The sequence below is a fragment of the Squalius cephalus genome (genome assembly GCF_949319135.1).
Source record: "Squalius cephalus genome assembly, chromosome: 15".
NCBI lineage: Eukaryota > Metazoa > Chordata > Actinopteri > Cypriniformes > Leuciscidae > Squalius > Squalius cephalus.
In genome coordinates, this window is record NC_137136.1 from 11113041 (window position 1) to 11137239 (window position 24199).

The 24199-nt window shown below is 36.3% G+C and overlaps 4 protein-coding genes across 8 annotated transcripts; 2 read left to right on the top strand and 2 right to left on the bottom strand.

Annotated features, from left to right (window-relative positions):
- The first annotated feature begins 3199 nt into the window (after positions 1–3199).
- On the top strand, positions 3200–10556 carry ctps1b (CTP synthase 1b). Of its 5 annotated transcripts, none has more exons than XM_079894731.1 (18): positions 3290–3370; positions 3991–4008; positions 4115–4293; positions 4519–4689; positions 5446–5546; positions 5840–5956; positions 6054–6137; positions 6220–6452; positions 6550–6682; positions 7762–7850; positions 9199–9293; positions 9398–9460; positions 9571–9614; positions 9705–9801; positions 9902–9957; positions 10036–10132; positions 10215–10362; positions 10472–10556. In XM_079894731.1, exons 3-18 carry the CDS (start codon positions 4128–4130, stop codon positions 10548–10550), a joined length of 1773 nt encoding a protein of 590 aa, XP_079750857.1. In that variant the 5' UTR covers positions 3290–3370; positions 3991–4008; positions 4115–4127; the 3' UTR covers positions 10551–10556. The 5 variants fall into 5 exon arrangements, with proteins under 5 accessions (XP_079750859.1, XP_079750856.1, XP_079750857.1 ...); XM_079894734.1 differs by having other exon boundaries at positions 3300–3370; positions 10218–10362; XM_079894733.1 differs by lacking the exon at positions 3991–4008 and having other exon boundaries at positions 3200–3370; positions 10218–10362.
- A 453-nt stretch (positions 10557–11009) lies between these two features.
- On the top strand, positions 11010–14315 carry taf12 (TAF12 RNA polymerase II, TATA box binding protein (TBP)-associated factor). Its single transcript, XM_079894736.1, has 6 exons — positions 11010–11164; positions 11621–11853; positions 11941–12018; positions 12880–12994; positions 13276–13364; positions 13461–14315. The coding sequence occupies exons 2-6, from the start codon at positions 11683–11685 to the stop codon at positions 13494–13496; spliced, it is 489 nt and encodes a 162-aa protein (XP_079750862.1). The 5' UTR covers positions 11010–11164; positions 11621–11682; the 3' UTR covers positions 13497–14315.
- On the bottom strand, positions 14245–18166 carry rab42b (RAB42, member RAS oncogene family). The gene is made up of 3 exons (XM_079894735.1): positions 18035–18166; positions 17712–17942; positions 14245–15355 (listed from the first exon to the last, which is right to left on the bottom strand). Exons 2-3 carry the CDS (start codon positions 17927–17929, stop codon positions 14914–14916), a joined length of 660 nt encoding a protein of 219 aa, XP_079750861.1. The 5' UTR covers positions 17930–17942; positions 18035–18166; the 3' UTR covers positions 14245–14913.
- A 1209-nt stretch (positions 18167–19375) lies between these two features.
- LOC307173044 (ras-related protein Rab-39B-like) lies at positions 19376–22571 on the bottom strand. Its single transcript, XM_079895848.1, has 3 exons — positions 22452–22571; positions 22095–22355; positions 19376–19975 (listed from the first exon to the last, which is right to left on the bottom strand). Exons 2-3 carry the CDS (start codon positions 22334–22336, stop codon positions 19600–19602), a joined length of 618 nt encoding a protein of 205 aa, XP_079751974.1. The 5' UTR covers positions 22337–22355; positions 22452–22571; the 3' UTR covers positions 19376–19599.
- Between the last annotated feature and the right edge of the window lie 1628 nt (positions 22572–24199).

The following is a 24199-nucleotide window of genomic DNA, read 5'->3' on the forward strand; positions in this document are numbered from 1 at the left end:
CCAGACCTCCCCTAACATAACCACTATGGTGAAGTGTGGTCTCTGTCAGCACACTTTTGTCTGTAATAACACAGGTGTACAGGCACTGCTCAATAATATCTCAAAAAGGAGAGCAGAATAATACTGGTTTATTACAATGATTTAGGGATACAGTGTTTGGTTAAAAGGGAGATTATTCCTTCAGCACAACACTCTCTCTCTCTCTCTCTCTCTCTCTCTCTCTCTCTCTCTCTCTCTCTCTCTCTCTCATTTCACCCACCTTCATAATCAAATTAGGGCTCATTCCAGGCAGAGGACTCTCGTCGTGCACAGGCGCACAGTCGACTACGCCCTCCAACTGCATTTGTTTTCCTGGTAAATTGTGGCTTTTACTGAGAGGATGTTGTGGGTGGATTCTGAGCTCACAGGCCTGTAAAAGTGGATATTAGATTGTCTTCGTTCTGTCATGCCAGTAAGACACACGTTTATCTGCTTCCAAATGCAAAATAGATGTCATCATCATAGTAACTTGTATGCATTACACACTGTTTCCAAAAAATAAATAAATGGGGGTTCCTTGGCATGACTGTACCAACTTAAAGGTGCATTCAGTCATTTTTTCCTCTATAAAAAAGTTTACATGAAATGAATAGTGCTTTAGTCTTTAATTTTTTGAACCAACATGAAACGCATAACATTTTAAGATAAACAGTTTGAGACAAAACAACTTTGCATAAATGTCGTTGCATAAATATTGCTACTATAATTCTTCATATTTTTTATTAATAAGCAGGTCAAATTTTACAAAAAGGTTTAATTTGTTAACATTAATGAACTATATTAGAATTTACAATTAACTATACTTCTACAACTTGTATTTATATTATTTAATGTTAATCTCAGCATTTCAAAATACATTTCAAAAGTTGCATCTGTTAACATAATGAACTGACAACTAACATGAACATTTTAATTAACTTTAACAACGGTTAATAAATGCTGTAAAAATATTTTGTTCATTGGTAGTTCACATTAACTCATTATGCATTATGAAAAGTTATTTTTATTTATTTATTTATACAACATTATATTTTAGTGTAAATAAATATAATATATTAAATTTTGTTTTCCATCATTGTATAAATAAATAAGAAAATAAATAGAAATACATAATAGATACATAAACATAGGATGCATTATATTTTATTGGATAATAATAATAATACAATTATGCAATTTTCTGATTTATAAATAAATACATAACAGAAAACATAAGATGCATTATATGTTATTTATTAATAATAAATAATAGAATTAAAATAAAATAATGCATCGTATGTTTTCTGTTGTTGTAGAATAAAGATAATTTACTATAAAAAAATAGACATAAAAGAATAATTAAAATAATCTGCATATAATAAAAACAACCAGTATCTGTAGCCTCTGTGTAAAAAAAAAAATATATATATATATATATATATATATAATGGCTTTGGTAAATGAAAACTTTGCATACTCCGCCCACATCAGCAGGTCTCATGTCCAACATGACTGTCATTTCTCTGAGTGATGCATAAACCAATGATTGAGTGCATTTAAAATACTTTTTAAGTATCACACAAAATCATATTGAAGCCACGCTTTTTAAATATTTGCCCATTAGATGCACTTGATGTGATCTTACATAATGCTGACAGCTCTACATGTGAGTCTCATTCAGAGCGGTGGAGCTCAGCAAACACAAATGCAGTTTGTTCTGGCATAATTACGTCCAACGCTTATGTAAGTCCTGTGCAACACACCTTAGGAGCCGGTACAGGCTAAACCATGCAGGGACAGTGCACTATAATTAGATAAATAATAATAAAACCTAAACCCAGCTGTCGCCAGGAGAGACACATCTCAGCTATTGACTGAAATGTTATATAAAGGATTGGATGAATTACTGTTTAGTCTCTGAATAATTCACTTTTGGAAGAAAGCACCAGTGATATATTCAGTCATAATCATGGATGACTCATTTTCAGATGATAATCATTATTTGATTATTAATTTCTGAGTTGGAGGGAAGAGGGAATGTGAACGGCTGTCATGTTTCACAACCACATATCATTTATAATGAGATACCTGGCAAAACTAATCATCTTTGCTGTGTTCGGTCTTTGCAATATATCCAGTTTCCCTTAATCGAGTTCTCATCTAAGTGTTGCTGTTTACAATTGGAATAAACCTTTAACCAAACATGTTTAAAAACATGTTTTTATGACTCAGCAAACGTTTCATGTAACCTTTAATCTTACACTGTCAATAAGCATCAATCTCCAGTTTATGTAGGACTATGAATTGCACGGCATCTCTAATGTTTCTCATGCCGTCATCTGGCGCCATCTAGTGGCTACAAATATATGGAGTCCTGTATTGTAATTTTAGTGTGATGACATCTAAAGTTTAGTTTTTTTATGTTTCTCAGATAACATGGATTTTTATATTTTTACTTTTTTTGTAAAATATTTATAAAATGAATAAAACAGCAAATTTCGTCTGAAAAACTATACAATATATAGCCTACCAATATCTTATTCAATATTGACATAGCCTACATTATATCTTTATACATTTTAGCCTATATATTACTGAATGTATCGGATAGAACGAGATAAAAAAAATAAAATAAAATAAAAAAAACATCGAAAAGGCGTAACGTAAACCGCCAAAAACCGCTTCCCGCGCGAGGCGCGACTCCTCCAACTTCTACATGGCGTCAGACACCTCTCGTAACCATAGATATTAGTTTAAAGAAACAATTATTTATTTGTTTTGGGACTGTGTTTATAATTTTGAAATTAGACCCTTCCTCTAATTTAAAATTTATAATTAATGTATTACTGTTTTAAAGAAAATGCCTTTCTTTTTTATTTTCAAGATATTGATATATATTTAAATTCCTTACGGAATTCTAAAAATTCTGAAACGTAGAAGGAAGTACAAACCAGTAGAAGTGGAATGTGAGCCCACACCTGCATTTAGACAAGTTTCATTCAGGGAATGTAAGAGTAAATTTAGCAAGTTTATGTTTAACACATTTTAAAAATAAATAGACTAGATCGATGTAATTGATACAGAAATTATGAGATAAAATATCACAATACATTATTATTTATATCATAACGCGTTCATTCTACGTTTTAACCCTCATTCTAGCCATTGCTGCGAGAGTGGCAAAGCTAGAGTTAAAAACTCGGTATCTGATGTCTCGCACCACGTGTTGTTTTGGCGCTTCACCGCGCGCGCATTTCGCTGACACCTAAACAAACGTGTCGTGAAGATGGCTCGTTTTTATTGAATCGGTTTTAATCTACGGTTTTTATTCAATTGAACGGCAGGATTTCAGGTACAGTTAAACGTTCATTTTATTTTCCATTTCTGCTTTCATTGCAGTGCACCTAGAGAGTCACTTGTACCAACATGGAAGTTCACTGCAATGTTATGTAATGTATTAGGGTCCTCTAATAGGTTTCAATTCTGAGCCTATTCAAATACACTCCGAAAAAGGCTATGTTATGCTATACTAGCATATATATGCTATAGACTCATTGGTGAATGGGGCTTTGGCGTATTTTGCTTTTGTTTACAAGGTCAGCGTGGTTTACATTTTGTCCTCTGAACGTTATTAAATGCGTGGATGTTGCAGAATTTGGCATGGTCATTATAAATGTAAATATATTTATGTTAATATTTGTATTATGTTAGATGTATAAATATACTTTTTTTAAATTTGGTATGTCAATACAATTAATGATTTAATTCCTTGTGTCAGTGTCACATTACGTATACATAGAGTCAAGACAGGTAAAGTTACACCAACGTTAGATGTTAAGTCCCACAAAAATATTAAAATGTGAAACAATAAAATAGAATTTAGTTCATAAATTGACTTGTTCATCATAGAAGATGTGTATTCAAGGCATTTTTATGAATTGCATTTCTGTGTGTTTTTGGTTAACTCTACAGTTCCAGTAAAAAGAAAAGGTGATGTTATTTATGCACTTACATTTGTTATTTTGCTTGTGGCTGATTGTTAGATTGTATTGCATCATTGCTGAAATAAACATCACTGTCATTCTTCCACTGACAGACGCTGTTGAGTAATGAAGTACATACTGGTGACCGGTGGTGTGATATCTGGCATTGGTAAAGGGATCATAGCCAGCAGTGTGGGCACTATACTCAAATCATGTGGCCTGCATGTCACTGCTATCAAAATCGACCCCTACATCAACATCGATGCAGGCACTTTCTCTCCCTATGAACATGGTAAGTGCAAACTACTTGAAGAGAGATTCACCTCATTTAGATTTTTTTTTGTTGACGATACAGATTACAGAAATATGAACTGCTACATGAGATTTGCTCTCATGGAACATCGGTTTATAGCCTCCAGCACATATAGAGCATAAATTACTGATGGCTTTGACAGCTGTCTTTTAAATATCTGTGTCCACATGTCACATTCAATCTCTCTGACACTATGTTTACCAGGTGAGGTGTTTGTACTAGATGATGGCGGTGAGGTTGACTTGGATTTAGGGAATTACGAACGTTTTCTGGACATCCGGCTAACCAAGGATAACAATCTGACGACGGGGAAGATCTATCAGTCTGTTATAACCAAGGAGAGGAGAGGGGATTACTTGGGCAAAACTGTACAAGGTGAGTTACACAACATGAGGATGTTTGGAACATAAATATACAATATTTATACAAGGAAACAGGATTACAGTATTTCTTATCTGTGTTTGAGATTTGAATACCATTCAGACGTTTAGCATTGGTAAGATTTTTTAAATGTTTTTGAAAAGATGTCCCTTTATGCTTACCAAGGCTGCATATATTTGATCAAATATCAATATAATATTGTGAAATATTATTACAGTATATTCTATTTGTATATATTTTAAAATATTCCTGTGATGTCAAAGCTGAATTTTCAGGATCATTACTCCAGTCTTCAGTGTCACATGATCCTTCAGAAATCATTGTAATATGCTGATTTGGTGCTTAAGAAACATTTCTTATTAACAGTATTGAAAATATTTTTGTCTAAACTGCTATAACATTTTTTAAGGATTCTTTTGTAACATTATAAATGTCTTTACTGTCAATACATTTTTAATCAGTTCATTGCATCCTTGAGAAATAAAAGCATTCATTTCATTAGAAAAAAAAATTCTGACCCTGAACTTTGGAACGGTAGTGTATAAATCAATATACAACAATTGCTTTTCTCATGAATAATTTGCTTCATAACAGATGTATCGTGAAGTATTTGACGGCACCAGCCTTAATTTGCATATCCTCCTCTGTATTACAAAGTTTAAACAAACATTGCTCACTATACCTGCTTCTTTGGAGATAACAATGGCATATTATGGTGTCACTAAGGTGAATGTGAATAATTTTTTACAGTGGTACCACACATTACCGATGCTATACAGGAATGGGTCATGCGGCAGGCTAAGGTCTCGGTGGACGATGACGGTATTGAACCAGAAGTCTGTGTTATTGAGGTATATCCATCTGTTTTATGCTGTAAATTGAGAGGAAACAGTTAAAATTGTTGCTACTAAGGACAGTGCTGCAGTTATTAAATGTAAAAGAAAAATCTGAATACATGAAGAATGTTCAATACAAAAAAGTACATTTTTAAGTCCCCTGTATTGTACTACTAGGTAGGTTAGCTGGAATGTTACATATCTTCAAGCTTTATGAAAAAAATTCCACCACTGTTAAAATGAATAAATACAATTTTAATATAATATAATTTTTTTTAGCATATAAATGTATTTACTTTTTTCCACAGCTTGGAGGTACAGTTGGAGATATTGAGAGTATGCCTTTTATTGAAGCTTTTAGACAGTTTCAGTTTAAAGTGAAACGGGAGAACTTTTGTAACATCCATGTCAGTCTGGTTCCTCAGGTAGGAAACAAGCTTACTTTTTTATATTTAAACCTTTGTGGTTAAAAAATAGTTTGAACAAAAAAGCAACTACTGTGGTATTTGGATGTATTTTCAGCCTAATTCAACAGGAGAACAGAAGACCAAACCCACACAGAACAGTGTCCGAGAGCTTCGTGGACTTGGCCTGTCACCTGATCTGGTCAGTCTTTACTCTTTATATGTTATAAAGAGCCAAACCATGTCAAGTCACTAGTTCTGAGTTTTTTTTGTTGTTGTTGCAGATTGTTTGTCGTTGCTCAACTCCATTGGACACTGCTGTCAAAGAGAAAATCTCCATGTTTTGCCATGTGGAACCTGAACAGGTGATCTGTGTACATGACGTGTCCTCCATCTACAGAGTACCTTTACTCCTGGAGGATCAGGGCATCGTTGACTACCTCTGCCACCGGCTGGACTTGCCCATTGTGATGAGACCTCGAAAAATGCTCACAAAGTGGAAGGAGATGTCAGACAGGTTTGCATCCGCCTAACAGTCCCAAAAAAACTGCAGTCTTCTGACAATTCCAAGGTTGTTGCAGCTGTTTTGAGCGACCTGTGTTTTTGCTCCCTAGGTCTGACCGACTCCTGGAGCAAACCTCCATTGCTTTAGTTGGCAAGTACACCAAACTAGCAGATTCTTATGCCTCTGTTATTAAAGCACTGGAGCACTCTGCCCTCGCCATCAACTATAAGCTAGAGGTCAAGGTAAGAAATGACACTGACAGCAACTAGTAGCTAGGGGTGGGAGAAAAAATCGATCCATCGATGCATCGCGATTCTCTCTCCAACGATTCTGCATCGATTCTGAGAATTTAAGAATCGATTCTGAGCTTAGTTTTTAACCAGATATGCGATGACGCTGAGTTTGCTTTAGAAACACCCGTAATCTGCTTTCTTCCAAAGTTCGGAAAGGTTGAAGCGAATTACTAGGACATTCACAGGCTTCATTGCACAGGATGCGCTGTGAGAGACGCGTGCTTTGTTTGATGTTACGTTACACTTGAAGCGTGCTGTCTCGCCTTTCTGTATTTTCCTTACAAATGCTCTACGAAGTCATCATTTATGTGCTTTGGAATGCAGTGGACTTGTATATTTAAAATATGAACCTCACTAACAGAAGGCTGCTTTCAATTTCAAATGCTGACGCGCGCTTTGTTTGTGTAGACTGCTCGCGCATGCGGCTGTGCGACTCCGTGTAAGTGGTTTAATATACTTGTGCAAAATTAACGTAAACACAGCCAGTTATGTCTTAAGGGATTAAACGGACAGGACAAACCACTTTACTTCTTATATTTCAAAAGAGATCCGTGCGTGAATGCAGCTTAATAGATCTCCCGCAGTCTATGATGTCATAGTAAAAAACAACAGTAAAGATGAAGAAAAAGGGGGGAGGGGGGAGGGGGGAGGGGGAGGGGGAGGGGGAGGGGAGGGGGAGGAGTAGATAAAGAATCATTGTGGAATTGGATCGGATTGTGAGGTGACTAAAGATTCCCACCCCTAACATTTACATACTGTGAATCGTTTTTTTTGAATCGAAAATTGATTTTGAATCGAATTTTGAGCCTAAAAATCGATATCGAATCGAATCGTGACATTTTCTGAATCGTGCACCCCTACTAGTAGCAATATCCTGTGCTGTTCCATTTGAGTGTGTCCTAATGAATTTTTGAGTTCATTCATGTTAATAATTTGCAGAAAAATATTAACTTGGCTTACATTAAACATCTTACATATATTAGTTTGAGTGTGTAAGTTTAATACTTGAAAATGGTACCTCATATCAGTACATAGATTCAGCAGACCTGGAGCCGGCAGCGTTGCAGGAGGAGCCGGTTAAATACCATGAGGCCTGGCAGAAGCTCTGCAGTGCTGAGTGAGTGTGTTCTCAAAATACACTTGACAAATCGCTAGAAAATGATGCAACTAACAACATATACTACTGTTCCAAAGTCTGAGGTCGGGTTTTAAATGTTTTTGAAAGAAGTTTCTTATGCTCACCAAGGCTGCTTTTATTTGATCAAAAATACAGTAGTCAAGTCAAGTCACCTTTATTTGTATAGCGCTTTTAACAATATAGATTGTTTCAAAGCAGCTCTATAGTGATAATAGGAAATTAAAGTAACAGATTGTTTTGGCTTTACAGCAGCTCTAGAATAATGTTATTGTCCAGCTAAAGTTAGTTGATTGATTCCCTTCCGTTGCAAAGATCATTAGTTATTAACTTAGGGGCTGCTTACACGACACCGTTCTAACAGAAAACCCTTACTGCGCTCCGGCCCGCTCATTAACACAACAACAGTGCCTGGTGGCTCGAGAACGCAAACCTTGAAATAGTTTCCAAGGTGCAGGCGTTGAATAATTTTGAACAAAATAAAAGTTATCTCCGCGCAAACTTCAAAAACGCGAATATGTGAGAACGCCGACGGACGTGCACATCCGTATTATGTGTTTAGTCTATAGGTATGCGCATTTGAAAATATATATGTGCACACTGCACAGGCATGTAGTCTTTTTTTACAAATTGACCTCAACAAATTACTTGTCTGGCCTTAAAAATTCCTAATACAGAATTTTGAAATGTTACTACAATTTGAAATAATATAGCCTACATAATATGTATTTTAAAATAATATACATATCATGTATATTAAAATGTAATTGATTCATTTGATGACAAAGCCATTACTCCAGTCTAAGTGTTACATTATCCTTCAGAAATCATTATAATCTGCTGATTTGCTGCTCAAGAAACATTTCTTATTATCAATGTTGACAACAGTTGTGCTGCATATTATTTTTGTGGAAATACGGATACATTTTTTTCCCAGGATCTTTGATAAATAGAAAGTTCAAAAGAACAGCATTTATTTGAAATATAAATCTTTTGTAACATTATAAGTGTCCTTACTGTCACATTTATTGATTTAATGCATCATTGCTGAATAAGAGTATTAATTTCTTTAAAAAAAACCTCTTCCTCAAACTTGTAAGTTCCAATCAGGTCCTGCTTTTACTTTTTGTATTGTCATTAAATATTATATATAAAAAGTCACATTATGGTAATAAAATTGTTCACATACTGCATTTTCACATTTTAAATGTTGGTGTAATCTGTGAGAATACACTTGTATGTAATAATCAGACTTTGTTAAGGTTGTTAGTTTGAATATTTATTTATTTATTTATTGAATGTATATTTGACTATTTCATTGTGCTGTTAGTGGGGTTCTTGTTCCTGGAGGCTTTGGTGTGCGAGGAACCGAGGGAAAAATCCAAGCCATTAACTGGGCAAGGAAACAAAAAAAGCCATTTTTAGGTAACAAATTATGTTCAGAAAGCTAGTGGTTCAGTGCTAGTGACAAAATATGATATAATCACAGCAATCCTGTGGTTAAAATTGAAATCAACCCTGTTCTGCAGGTGTTTGTTTGGGCATGCAGCTGGCAGTGTGTGAATTTGCTCGTAATGTACTCGGCTGGGAAGGTAACAACACTCGTACTAGATTTTCTGATATGTCTATTAAAGCAAACATTGCATATGCTTTTAAATAAATGTGTTTACATTTTTTATTTTAACTGTTTTTTTCTTAACAGATGCCAATTCTACAGAATTTGATCCTGAAACAAAACATCCAGTGGTGGGTGTTGTTTTGGTAAAACAAATGAGAATTTCTGCATAATGATTCCCTTTTTTGCATGGTGTGTTGAGACACCTTTTTTTAACCCAGGTGATTGAAATGCCTGAGCACAATCCTGGGCAGATGGGAGGAACCATGAGGTTAGGGAAAAGGCGTACCTTATTCAAAAACACCTCCAGCGTTCTCCGTAAGTTGTGATCTTTTGTGCCATTGTAAAATGTGAAGGTCACATATCACAAAAATAGAAACTGATAAATATGTTAACGTAATTTTGAATTTTGTTGTAGGAAAGCTGTACGGAGATGCTGAATATGTGGACGAAAGGCATCGCCATCGCTTTGAGGTTCACAATAGTAATAATTGCAAAAATTATTAATCATTAATCCCATTAGCTCAATCAGTTCCTTTTGCATTTTTCCAGGTGAATCCAGAACTGAAGCACCACTTTGAGGATAGAGGCTTTCGATTTGTGGGTCAGGACCTGGAGGGGGAGCGGATGGAGATCATTGAACTTGAAGGTCAGTGCATGTCCAGTATCTGAACCTATGTATGGAGAAGTTGTCAGTCAGTATTCGCTTCAGCTCGTTTCTTCTGTCACAGCAGATCAAACTTATTTTGTCGGAGTGCAGTACCACCCAGAATTCACTTCTCGCCCCATTAAACCCTCGCCTCCTTATTTTGGCCTTTTACTGGCAGCATCTGGGAAACTACAGAACTACCTACAGAAAGGATGCCGGCTCTCACCACGGTTTGTTGCCTAGTAAATTCTCTCATATCAGCTTAACTATTTAAAGTGGAGACAACTAGCATATAGATTGTCTCATTATCTTGTTTTCTCTTTTCTCTCTATCTCTCAGAGACGCATACAGTGACCGAAGTGGCAGTAGTTCACCAGACTCGGAGATATCTGAAATCAAATTTCCATCACTCTCTTAAACGGAATATCCACATAATCGTAAAAAAACATATATATGACATGAAATTATGAACTTGAATAAATGAATAAAAAAGGCTTGTGTCATTTTTAAGTGGTCTGTGTACAGTGATATACTTACAGTGAAATCATATGGGGCAAGACCAGAAGAAATATACACCAAAAGAATAGTACACAGCTTTAAAAGTATATTCATCAGAATTAAACATTGTGTCAATGTTTACACTGAGAAAACCAGTTAATACATTAATCTACCTTAAACGGTAATCCCACAGCTGGAAAATATTTGGAAATTGACAGATCCAAAAAAACAAATGCAGGACTGTAAATTAAAATTAAATTAAATAAATTTTTGTTTTATTTTTTTTACTATTACAAACATGTGCTTTGGAAGAAAACTCTTATTTGTCCTCAGAGGAAGGGCTATTTATTTTCTAACTGTACTTTTATTTTGTAAAACTATTCCCTCAGAGATGATCTCGCGATATTTCGTCTGAGCTCCGTTCGCCAGAAGAGGCGCCTGTAGAAGGAACAACATCAAATTATATTGGCTTCTGAATAATTCCAATTTATAAATGTCGAAGATGGGAAGATAATACAAAATTATTTGGATCAGGTATCACACTAATTTACCATCTAACAGGATTACATGAAACCAAAAGGAAAGCATCACGAGACGTGGATTGGCACCAATGTTTACTCGCTAGCTGCTAATATGTTGAGCTGAAGATGATCGGTGTTCGGTGATGAATAACAGCAACCACGAAGACATTCGGACAAAAATCAAGATTTATTTGTTAATTTGTATTGCTAAATCTATTAATAGCACCATTACATCCCCGTTTGTCCAAATAGTTCAAGTTAATCATCTCAGAAGACATCAGCAAAGCTAAAAAGCTAAAGTCGTTAGCCTGCAGAGCGAATGACAGTTCTGTGATGTTTTTCCTAGTGAGCACTGTGCACCGAGTTGCTCTAAAAGCTCTTGGTTTTGTTAGTGAACCTAAAATAACATTTAAGATCGTTTATCTATGGGATGCATTGACTCAACTCAATATAATCTCTTTTTTTGCAGCTGAATAGACCTCACGCTGGCTTTGAAGAATTTCGTGACAGATATCTCTTGACTATCATAGTATGACCCAGTACCCTCCACAGGCTAGTCGCTCTAACTTCTACGCTGTTGTGAAAGCAGAAGCCTCTTCAACACCTCCCCTCTCCACCAACATGGCCAACAGCACCGTCGTCCCCGGCAAAGTTCCAGGCACCCCTGGACCTGCTGGAAGACTGAGTCCTGAAGGCACTCAGGTGAGACACTATAGCAGATCAAATGTATTAGATTCTTTCTCCATTTGTATTCCTCATAACATTTATGATCTAATGTCTTCCCTTCAGGTGCTCAGCAAGAAGAAGCTGCAGGACCTTGTGCGTGAAATTGACCCTAATGAGCAGCTCGATGAGGATGTGGAGGAGGTACTTAATATATGATGTATTATTAGTGATATTTTCATAATTGACAAGTCAGTAGGTTGACTGAACTACTCAGTCATAAGGAAGCGTTTTCTAATAGTTAATTGTTGCATTTTGAAATGAGAAATGTCCCTTTATATCCACTGCTAATTAAAAATTCGAAAAACAAAACTATATTTATTCATGTTGGTCCCTACTATCCATTTACCATTTTTTCAGCTCAGTGCTTTTATATTATCATTGTAATACTTTTCTTTAGCAAGGATGCATTAAATTGAACAAAAAAATAACAGGAAAGACATTTACAAATGTTACAAAATAAATGCTGTTCTTTTGAACTTTGTATTCATCGAAAAATTAAATGTATTATGATTTCCACAAAAATATTAAGCAGCACAACTGTTTTCAACATTGATAATAATAAGAAATGTTTCTTGAATAGCAAATCATCATAGAATGATTTCTAAAGGATCATGTGACACTGAAGACTGGAGTAATGATGCTGAAAATTCAGCTTGGCTTCACAGAAATAAATTACATTTTAAGATTATAATGGATGGACATTATATTAAAATGGACAACAGTTATTTCAAATTGTAATAATATTTAACACTATTGCTGTTTTTTTATGGTGTTTTTGATCCTATAAATAGAGCCTTGGTGAGCATAGGAAAAATAAAAAATAATCTTACCAACCCCATAACTTATATATATATATATATATATATATATATATATATATATATATTTTTTTTTTTATACACGTGTGTGTGTGTGTGTGTGTGTTGGTGCTTTGCTGACAGACAGTAAAATTACTTGCTGTCACTACACTGCTGTCTGTTGACCCGAGTCATTTCCCTTCAGATGCTCTTGCAGATTGCTGATGATTTCATTGAGAGCGTGGTGACTGCTGCATGCCAACTTGCACGACACAGGAAGTCAAATACTCTTGAAGTGAAAGATGTCCAGCTACACCTTGGTGAGGGTCTTGAATATACAGTTCCCAGTGGTTTAAGTGCCTTTTTTAAAAATTAATTTAAAAAAAAAAAACCAAACATTTATTTTAATGCATCCGTTTACAATAAACTTAATGTTTTTCATGAATTTTCTTACTATAATAGTAATTTTATAGAAAATAAAGGTACAGCAAACATTATGTATCCTATAAGTTGTTAAATCAATGCCAAATGCAGATTGTTTGAATGACTATCTAAGAAATTGCATTAATATAGTCCATAATCTTACTGTTTTGAATTACAGAACGACAGTGGAACATGTGGATTCCTGGTTTTGGCTCAGATGAGATCCGACCGTATAAGAAAGCATGCACCACAGAAGCCCACAAACAGGTCAGCCATCGCTCTCATGCACTTAAACTGATCCCTCAAGATGATTTTGAAAAACAAATGACTTGCATACCTAAATATCTATTTCTGTTCTTTCAGAGAATGGCATTGATCCGCAAAACAACCAAAAAGTAGCAAGATCGGAAGTACCAACAAACATTTTTTTCCCCTGGAAGTTTTGGAAGTGGATAGGGTTTGAACCTATACATGTTATGTTAATCAAAGAGGAAGAATGCGTTGTACTATTTGCAGTACACTTCTTTTGACATTTCCCATTCAAAAGGTGTGCAGGAATTGACGTCATTTGTCTGTACAGTTCACTTTGTGTTAAATCACCATGTGAACATTTTGTTTGAGCACCTTGGTGCTATACTGGGGTTTTATTATATGATAGAATCTCACAGAGCTCTGTAAAAAAACATCAGATTTTTTTTTTTATTGTTTAACCCACAAACCACATTTTTATTCATATTACATGTTTAGTTGACCCATCATGCAGTCGCACAACTTCTGCTCAGCTGGCATTAGTAGCTATGCACAATTACAATCACCATGTGTCTGATTTGTTTATAATGTTCGGTGTTGTAGAACTTGTCACTTAAGTAATATTAAGTATTATAGAGAAATCCTCAGTGTGTGACTTTCTAAAGGTAAACAGTCATTTTTACCAGAGAAATAAATACCACTTCCCCATGTAATTAATTGCATTGGAACTAGTGACATAATGCAGATGTTAATTGTTAGAGGGGGTTATATATGTGACGTGTGGGAAATGGTGCATAAACCCCACCTGCTGTGGGCAGATTTAAAAAAAAAAGATTTGTGGAGGTAAACTGAGTATAAACTGAATTGTTTTTGTTTTTTGTTTTTTTTTGGCCGTGTATCACAGTGTTTTACAGTCTCCTGTTTTTCATGAATAAAAAACATAATTGTGATTTATTCACAATGAACTCACTCGCATTGTGTTGGACTGACTTCATATCAGAAGTAATAACCAAGACAAACTGTTTCAGCAATGTGTCTAGACTGTGTCAGCTGTATATCTAAAATCTCCCTTTATCTTTGAAAGTCAAATATTAGTGAATCATTTACAAATCTACATTATTTAGCTCTTAAAAACCTTCGGAATGTCATGTAATTAAGGCAGCCCTTTCTGTATCAACTAAAACAAATCCATGTTTATGGAATTATGTGGTCATGTGCTAAAGTAATGTGGAAATAAAAACGATTTTTTCAACTGATGGAGTTGCACTGATGCCACACTAAAAACACGTTTATCCAAAGTTAAGCCTAGAAATATGAACAAACATTTGGAAATCAAATGTGCACGTGTGTAAATGACGTTAAGTGTTCCAGTGTGGTTTACAAAAGCTGAAATCTTGCAGAAAAGCATATATTATCCATGCCATGAGGAAAGATCTGTCTGATCAAATTTAATACCTACAATCTTACATTTTAAAGTCTTAGAGATTAGTTGTAGGTGTATTTGGCAATGTCAGACTGATCCATCCTATTTGAAGAACTGAACTCAAAGGTTGCGATATATTTTAAGTTAACAAGCACAGCTCTTGTTTTTCTCAGCAGCTTCATTGTTTTGTGTCTTCTGGGACATTTGGGCTGTAGGAGCTGAGCTCTTGACTCCATCCCACCCCTCACGCAACTGGATCTCTCCGCTTTTCAAGCCCTGGTAAACCCTTCGGGTCAAGAGTTCAAAGGCCTCTTTCACGTTGTGACCCGTTTTGGCCGAGGCCTCGATGTACGGCGCTCCCAATTGGCTTGCAAGCTTTTCTGCCTCGGTTCGGTTCACAGCTCGCTCTCTGGCCTTGTCCTGGTCACTCTTGTGTCCCACCAACACGAAGAGCACTGTGTAGGGCTGCACACGTTCTGACACCTCCGCGTGCCACTGCCTCACATTTTCGAAAGATTTGCGGTTGCCCAGGTCGAATACCAGAAGACCTCCGACTGAGTTCCGGTAGTAGGAGCGAGTCACAGACCTGCAAATGTACCATAGTTGAAGGATCATTTTTTCCAAACCTTAGTACAATGATAATCAATCATGTATTTATACATTACATTAACTCTGGCTTTTTCTCATTGGATATTCTGTACCATTCCAAAGGCCTTTTCAAGTTAAGTCAGTTCACTCTACTGCCATTTTTGCAATGCCTCCAGGCAGCTATTTCAGGTATGTAAGACCAACTCCTATCTACTTGAATGGGGAAATACTGAAATCTCAAAAACTGCTTGCCAAGTTAAAATTTAAATAATATCAAATCAACAATAAAATCTGACATGAACTGCCCCATAAATGTTGTTTCTTACCCTCAAATAGCATCAAAATAGCATTGGTCCCTCCAATGTGCAAGGAAAAGTGCTCATCTCAGGACACTGTTTCTATGAGAACTGGAGCTTCAATTGGCAACTGGCCAATTGGTAAACTGGATGATAGTAATATTATGAGTGAACCATCTTGGTATATATAGAATCTTTGATCAATAAAATGAGTTATATGTCAAATAATGTTGACTTTCATGGGTTTAAACCCCCTTACAAGCCAATTCAGATGTGGCTCTCACCTTTACAGGTCATCCATGTCATTTTTGCAGTGAATTTTTTTTTTTTGGATAACTCAAAGCAATATTTATTGTTAAATAAGTATTGTTAAATAAGTGCCTCCTCCCCCTCATCACAAGGCTCGCCACCCATGAGACATCGGAATGACATGAGGGTGAGTCATTTCCTTTTTGGGTGAACTATCTCTTTAAAGTCATTTATGCATACCAGTGAACAGGCCCAACTGCAGCTCAAAGATACTAGATGGGCTATAAACCTTTCCAGGTGGGCCAAACTGTTGCATGGGTGGGACTGTTAAGTGGGCCAAGCCCTATGGAGCTGTGCTTGGCAGTGAATCCATTTATAGTGTAGACTGACAACATACTTCCTGAAAGTATCATGAGAATACTTGCTGTCGTGATGAGTAATATGTTTCACAATTCTGTTTTACAGAAGCAAGGCAACTTCTTTAAACTGTTGACTAAACGTACAGAAGATACTTTGAGGGGAAAACAGTCTTTCTTCTATCGCGATTTGGACAATTGTGGATTGCTCACCTTAAAAGGGATACTCCAACCCAAAGTTAAATTTCTCTCTTATCATTTACTCACCTTCATGCAGTCCCAGATGTATATGACTTTCTTCTGTAGAACACAAACTGTTTTTTTCCACAAAGATTTTTTTTTGAAAAAATACTCTGACTCTGTGAGTCTCAGGGATGCCCAACCCTGCTCCCAGAGGTCAACTGTCCTGTAAAATTACCCCCAATTAAAACACACCTGAACCAGCTAATCAAGGTCTTACTAAGCACACTACCAACTTCGAGGCAGGAGTGTTGAGGCAAGTTGGAACTAAACTCTGCAGGACAGTGGCCCTCCAGGAGCAGGATTGGACACCCCTGATATAAATGCAAGTTGACAGTTCAAAAACCACACAAAACGAACATGACGGTAATCCATACAACACCTTTTGATGAAGTAATGTTTTCTGAAGTGAAATGTTTGTGTGAGAAAATAATGTTTTATACAATTCTAACTACCATGGCTAGCTGTCATATATGTGTTCTCGCGTAGCCAGACTTTCAGACTGACGGCAGAAGGTCTGGTCTCTATCACAGCTTTTCTTGGACAAGGACTGCCCAAGAGGACGTTTCACTGACAACACTGCAACAATGGATCCACAAACTTCACATACTTTTGAAAATCCACCGTTTAGTTGATCCTGATAAGCGCTCATCTTCTTCCACGTGGGGTTTTGGCGTCACGGCATTTGGTTCCAGGCGAACTGTTAAAGAACGTGGCACACGTGTCTCCTGAACATCCTGTAGAATTCAACCAATCAGATCATGACTTCGAAATTCCTGAAGTGTTTCCAGAAAAGTGTGCCATATGCATCAAATGTTCAGCCAATGGTCCGTGGGCGTGACGTCTGAGGCTGAGACTAGCTTGACATAACGTGGAATTACAGAGGGCGCACAAGTGAACACACATATAAAATATAGGCTAAACCATATGAAGCAATGGTTTATATTTTAAAAATATTAAAATATCAGTATTTTTCTATCGTTTTTCTTCAGAAGACATTCGTTCCTCACTTGGGCTTGTATGGTTTACCATCGTGTTTGTTTTGTGTGGTTTTTGAAACGTCAGATTTTGGGTTACTATTCACTTGCATTATATAGACTCACAGAGATGGATACATTTTCCAAAAATCTCCATTTGTGTTCCACAGAATAATCTGGGACGGAGTCATTGAATTCATGGTAGAACTTTCAAAAGCCTGAATGTTTGGACTTACCTAAACCTCTCCTGACCAGCTGTATCCCAGAACTGCAGTTTGACCCTCACTCCAGGTTCGACCTCTAGGAAGTGTACATAGAAGTCTACTCCGACAGTCTGGTTGATGCACTCCAGAAACAGATCTTCTGTGTATCGCTTCAACATGGATGACTTGCCCACCGTGGAGTCTCCTAGCATGATGATTCGAAACTGGTACTGCCACAACGTGAGATCCATGACTCACCGAGAGCTAAAACCAACGTGATAAATGAAAAGGCTAGAGTTCACTAAAAACTGTCACTCCACCAGGATCCTTGGATATTTGACCAGAGAACCCCTTACCTTAGAGTACTTGAAGTTCTCATGTTAAATATAGGTAGAAACAAACCCATAGTTCCTTAGGTTCCCCTGTGTTTTTCTGCAAAGAGCAGCATCTGTGTGAACGTTTTAGGGTTGGGAGTGTCTACTTGATCTGTTTCTTTAATCTCTGTCTGTTCATACTTGTTAGTGGGCAGGGTTTATGTGAAGGGCGGAGTTTATAAATACCAGCAGAAAGTTTGGAATTTCTCAAAGACCGGAGGGAATGAGCATGCAGTATCATATCAGGACAAGCCCAGCATTTCCTGTTGAGGCCAGCTAGTGGCATGCATCACATAAAAGCACATGTAATGAGCAAAAACATTTCAGCTAAGACTTTCTCAATAGGCCAACCATGAGAATGCTTCCACCCAGGTCATAACCTCTGAAGATGGCTGGAAGACTTCCAATGCCATGATGAAATCAAGCCCACAATATTCCTCACCACCAGTGTGCATTAGCCTACAGGTTAGTTTCCATTATAATGAGGCTTTCCAAACAGGAGGTGAACAACAATGGAACTGACTCCCTTTGGACACAGACAGACAGACAGACGATTTAGGCTGGCTTGAGCTATAAATAGAGTGTTTCACTTTGTTTTTGGTTACGTTAGTTTAGTGGACTGCTTTATAACTCCAATGAGGCTTTAATTGTAGAACTATCAACAGGTATCCGTTTTTGTACTGAAACACAAAAAGCCACCGATAGGCCTAAGTGCACTTAAGAAACTTGGAAAGTAGTTTATACCAGGTTAGCAAGGGTGGGGATCCAGTGAAGCGAGAAAGCATACGTTTAAACAGCACTCGTAATTTAGTTAGTCTAATAAACTTAAAAGTACTAAAATGGCCATTAAAACATGACAGTTTTACTCACGAGTCACGACTCCTCATACTGCTGGAAATAATTTATTATTAAATTAATTTATGCATATTTTTGTAGCGTTTCCTTCATTAAAACACCTTGTAATCACTGATCTATATAGAGAGCAGTGCTTGTAATGCATTTTTCTTGATGGCCGCTAGGGGACGCTCTTTCTCTATGACTATTATACTAATCATCCGTTCAAAGGAAGTTCAAGCTTTACTGGGGCTCATACTGACTGTGTTGTGTTTTCTGCTGTGTGATCTTGATGGGAAATCTGTGAAAAAAGTATTCAAACTTGGTAAAAGCTATGTAGCCTACTACTACATTCATCATAAAAGCAAAAGCAAATTAGTCAAATATTTAATAAACAAACATGAATCAACAAAAAAGCTAAATAATAAATAAAAAACCTTGCACAAGTAGGCTAAGCAAGTATGCAAAATAACCACAAAGCACTTGAATGAAATTAACCTGTTAAATATGTTTATTTCATACACAAAGATATTAACATTTAAAACATAGTAGAAATCAGTCAACTGGCACTTGTAATTAAATATTGAATATGTAATTAAATGTTTGTGATTTTAAGTGGTTATGTCTTGCTTTTTTTTTTTTTTTTTTTAAGTAGCCTACATGATTACATTTGAAAGGCCATAAAATGGAAAACATGCAGTTTCATGTTGACTTCATTTGTTCTTTTCCGCTGGCTTATTTTTATGGATCTTGCCCCAGCTCTCATGCAAGCGCACCTCTCCACTCAGATAACCCTGATAAATGCGCCGGGTCAACAGTTCAAAAGCTTCTGCCACATTATGGCCTGTTTTGGCAGAGGCTTCGATGTACAGCGCTCCCAATTCATTTGCAAACTCTTCCGCCTCGTATTGATTCACCTCCCGCTCTTTTATGTCGCACTTGTGTCCCACAAGCATGAACACATACGGCGGCGCAATACTGCACACCTCCTTGTGCCGATGCTTAATATATTTGAAAGACTCCCGATTACCCAGGTCAAACACCAGCAGGCACCCGGCTGTACCAGAACAGTAGCGTATGATACTACTCCTGGAAACAGAGTTCATGACGTTAAACAACCATTACATTGTACATTAAGTGCTTCGTTTTTTGTGTTGATATATATATGTATGTATACATGCATGTGTGTATATATATATGTATGTATACATGCATGTGTGTGTATATATATATATATATGTGTGTGTGTGTGTGTATATATATATATACATAAGTATGTATGTTATGTATGTATGTTATGTATGTATGTATGTCATTTTTAAAATGGTGCTCAACCAAACAAAAAAGAGGTATAGAATTCCAACCTGTTAAAAAAAAGAAAGTTTCAACACTCATTGAATGTGAAAAAAAGAGTTGAAGTTTCAATCTGTTCCTCATGGCTAGCTATTGTATGACTTGTAATACTATAAAATCTAGTCTTTATTATACTTTGCGTGAAATGTTCCTTAATATCCTCTCGGTGATGATGCAACTGGAAGACCAAAATGTAGTTTATCTACAAATCCAAGTGGGCACTTTATTGTCTGTAAATTATTGTACTAAAACATGAGTTTTAGCTTGCCTATATGCGAATCCTCTTCAAAGTTACATAGCTATTTCGTCATACCCTTTACTTTCTTTGAAGGGGTGGTATAATGCCCTTTTCACAAGATGTAAAATAAGTCTCTGATGTCCCCAGAGTGTGTATGTGAAGTTTTAGCTCAAAATACCCCACCGATATTATATAGCATGTTAAAATTGTCACTTTTTGAGGGTGAGCAAAAACGCACCGTTTTTTGTTTGTTCCTTTAAATGCAAATGAGCTGCTGCTCGTGGCACAGAGGGCGGAGCTTCAAGAGCTTGCACTTACACAGACATGCACTGAAAATTTCAAAAACTTTTAGCCTTTTATGTTGAAACCGGAGTCAGACAATGATGGAGAGACTGAAGAAGAAGTGACGACATGTAGAATGCAACAGGACATTTCTGAATGGTTAGATGATGAATTTATGTAGTTTATGTGTAGTTATCTTCTAGTCATTGATTAGCATATTCTGTCTTGATAATCTTCAAGGGGCGGGGTTTATGTAAATTCTATGGTTGGTGATGCCACTAACCCTGGAGTAATGTCATACCAGCCGTTTGTTAGTCCTTAAAAAAAGCAATTTCTTTAAAAGCAAATATCTCCCTTTGCTTTGAACTTTGAGCGTTGTAACTTTGCAGATGTTGTTTATGCTCAAACAGCAACATTACACATTAACTAAAGTTAAAAAAGTGAAATCATAATCAACCACCCCTTTAACAAATACAGTTTATACATTCTAACACCTGAATGTTTAATATAACTTTTCTTTTAGTGTAATGACGACAACACTTTTTTTTTTTTAGATATACAGTTGGGTACCAACATCACCTGATGAGCAACTGGACATCAATGATTCAGTAGTAATGTAGGCTACATGCCACCGATCACAGCCAAATCTAAAATTTGTGTTGAGTTTGACTTATATGGGTATCAGTAACAAAAGGAACTTTCCTATAGCAGTCTCAGAGTAAAAATATAGATAAATATATATTGGATAGCCCTCCTTAATCTTATTTAATCTGAATTGCTTTCTTTCAGCATAAACAGGAAACAGATAATTTTGGGTAACACTTTACAATAAGGTTCATTAGTTAAAGGTATAGCGGAGGATTTTTTTACTTCCGGGTGTCAATCAATCAAACTTTTCAAAAAGTGGAGAGGGCGGGTCTTATCTAAAATTCGGAAAGATCCTCCTCTATACCTTTAACATAAACTAAGAATGAAAAATACTTCTACAGCATTTATTAATCTTAGTTAATATTAATTTTAGCATTTACTAATAGGCTACATTATTAAAATCAAAATTTGCATTTGTTAACATTAGTTAATGCACTGTAAACTAACATGATGAACAGCTGGATTTTTATTAACATTAACAAAGATTAATAAATACTGTAACAAATGTATTGCTCATTGCTAGTTCATGTTAGTTAATACATTAACTAATGTAAACTAATGAACCTTATTGTAAAGTGTTGTGTTACCCAATTTTGTCAGTTCGGTTCATATTATTTTGGGCTTTAAAGAAAGAGGCTAAAATAATTTTTGGAAAGCGTGAAGATGTTGTGTATTCTCACTGCTTACCAATATGCTTCTTGACCGGTTGTATCGAAAATGTGTAGTTTCACTCTCACCCCAGGCTCCACTTCTAGGATGTGAATGCTGTAGTCCACTCCAATAGTAAAACTTATTATCTCATACAGGCCCTCTTTGTAGCGCCTCAGCATACATGACTTTCCCACATTATTGTAACCTAACATGATCATTTTAAAACTGTACAGGCACTCAGTGTGACTCATGACTGCTGACACTGCTCCAGGATCCATAAAGATCTGACCAGAAAAACTGAGAACCCATCAAATTATAATTCATATTCAGATGTCAGTTTTAGGTAGAGTTAAGTATACTATTCAAGTTTTAAATTTCAGGATCTGTACTTACTTGTTTTTGAACAGTTTTCCTGCTTGAATGTTGAAGGGGTTGGAATTTCTATTGTTGATTTGTTCTATTCCTGTTTATAGTAAGTTAGTTGTCCAACAGGTTCATATGATCATATAACACAGAAGTGGGAGGTATTTATGTAACAGGTCGGGTTTATATGAGCATAGGACGTACAGTATTTCTCAAACTCTGATGATAGCTGACAGAAGTTCATGATAAAATTAAAACTTTGTGTATGTGTGTATTATACAGTCATGTGAAAAAGAAAAGATACCCTATTGAATTCTACGGTATTATTTATCAGGACATAAAAAATCATCTGGTCCTTGGCAGGTCTTAAAATGCAACAACGCATGACAAATTACAGCGTGTCATTATTTATTTAACAAAAACTAGGCCAAAATGGGGAAGCCATTGGTGACAAACTAAGTCCACCCTTACTGCTTCCATAGGAATAAAGAGGGTAAGTGTTAGGCACTGCTAATCTAATGTCTTTGATTATTTGATCATCAGCAAGCGTGACCAATTCTATAAAAGCAGAAGTTCTGGCAGTTTGCTGGTCTGGAGCATTCAGGTGTGTGTTAACACAATGCCAAGGAGGAAAGACATCAGAAATGATCTTCGAGAAGCAGTTGTTGCTGCTATCAATCTGGGAAGCGTTATAAGGCCATTTCCAAACAATTTGATGTCTATTATTCTACAGTAAGGAAGATTAAGTCGAAAACATTCAAAACAGTTGCCAATCTTGCCATGAGTGGACGCTCAAGTTCAGACTTCATACCAAAGTAGAGTCAAATGTGAGGCACTCTGTCCGACAGCTAAAGCTTGGGTGAAATTGGGTCATACAACAGGACAATGTTCCCAAGCACATCAGCAAATCTACACCAGAATGGCTGAAAAAGAAAAGAATGAAGGTGCTGCACTGGCCCAGTCAAAATCCAGACCTCAACCCTATTGAAATGTTGCTGCGGGACATTAAGAGATCTGTGCACAAACAAATGCTCATAAACCTCAATGAACTGAAGAGGTGTTGTAAAGAAGATTGGGCCAAAATTCTTCCACAACGATGTGAGAGACTGATAAAGTAATGCAGAAAACGATTACTTCAAGTTATTGCTGCTAAAGATGGTTCAACAAGCAATTAAATCATAGGGTGTGCTTAGTTACACATGGCTTCTCATTTAGGCTCTATTTTTGTTAGATAAATAATGACCGTGTACAGTATATGTTATGTGTTGTTGTTCATATGAGGTTGTATCTGCCTAACTTTAAGACCTGCTAAAGACCAGGGGCCGCATGTATACAATTTTTGACTTAAGTGTGTCAAAATTGTGAATGATGTAATTTTACTCTTATTACTTAATAAGTGTGATTCATAAAGGTTCCTAAGTGTTAAGACTAGGTCTCAGCTCCTACATTTTTAAAGACAGCGAGAGGTGGAGAGGTATCCTAACCTTGGAGTAACAAGATGGCAGCAGAGAGTTGGAGACCACACACTTTCAAACAAAGATATAATGTATTGGAGTTATGTATATGAATATTATGTTGAATATTATGATATCATGGCAGGGAGTTGATAAAACGATGAAGGCTTGATTGTAAAGAGATCATTTTTGTAACTGACCTTGTAAGAAATGTAATAACTGTGACTGCAGTATGAAAAGTAATAATGACATTTTTTTGGCAACTGGAAAAATGCAGCAGTGATGACTTCAGCCCATCAGTACACAGTAAGCAGGGTCTTAAAT

Coding starts and splice junctions, on each gene's coding strand:
- ctps1b (XM_079894730.1), top strand. CDS start 4,128: ATGAAGTACATACTGGTGACCGGTGGTGTGATATCTGGCATTGGTAAA. Junction 5,957..6,053: donor ATGTCAGTCTGGTTCCTCAG/GTAGGAAACAAG, acceptor ATGTATTTTCAG/CCTAATTCAACAGGAGAACA. Junction 7,851..9,198: donor CAGAAGCTCTGCAGTGCTGA/GTGAGTGTGTTC, acceptor TTGTGCTGTTAG/TGGGGTTCTTGTTCCTGGAG.
- taf12 (XM_079894736.1), top strand. CDS start 11,683: ATGACCCAGTACCCTCCACAGGCTAGTCGCTCTAACTTCTACGCTGTT. Junction 11,854..11,940: donor TGAGTCCTGAAGGCACTCAG/GTGAGACACTAT, acceptor TCTTCCCTTCAG/GTGCTCAGCAAGAAGAAGCT. Junction 12,995..13,275: donor AGATGTCCAGCTACACCTTG/GTGAGGGTCTTG, acceptor TTTGAATTACAG/AACGACAGTGGAACATGTGG.
- rab42b (XM_079894735.1), bottom strand. CDS start 17,929: ATGGATCTCACGTTGTGGCAGTACCAGTTTCGAATCATCATGCTAGGA. Junction 15,356..17,711: donor GCTGGTCAGGAGAGGTTTAG/GTAAGTCCAAAC, acceptor GTACATTTGCAG/GTCTGTGACTCGCTCCTACT.
- LOC307173044 (XM_079895848.1), bottom strand. CDS start 22,336: ATGGATCCTGGAGCAGTGTCAGCAGTCATGAGTCACACTGAGTGCCTG. Junction 19,976..22,094: donor ACCGGTCAAGAAGCATATTG/GTAAGCAGTGAG, acceptor CTCTGTTTCCAG/GAGTAGTATCATACGCTACT.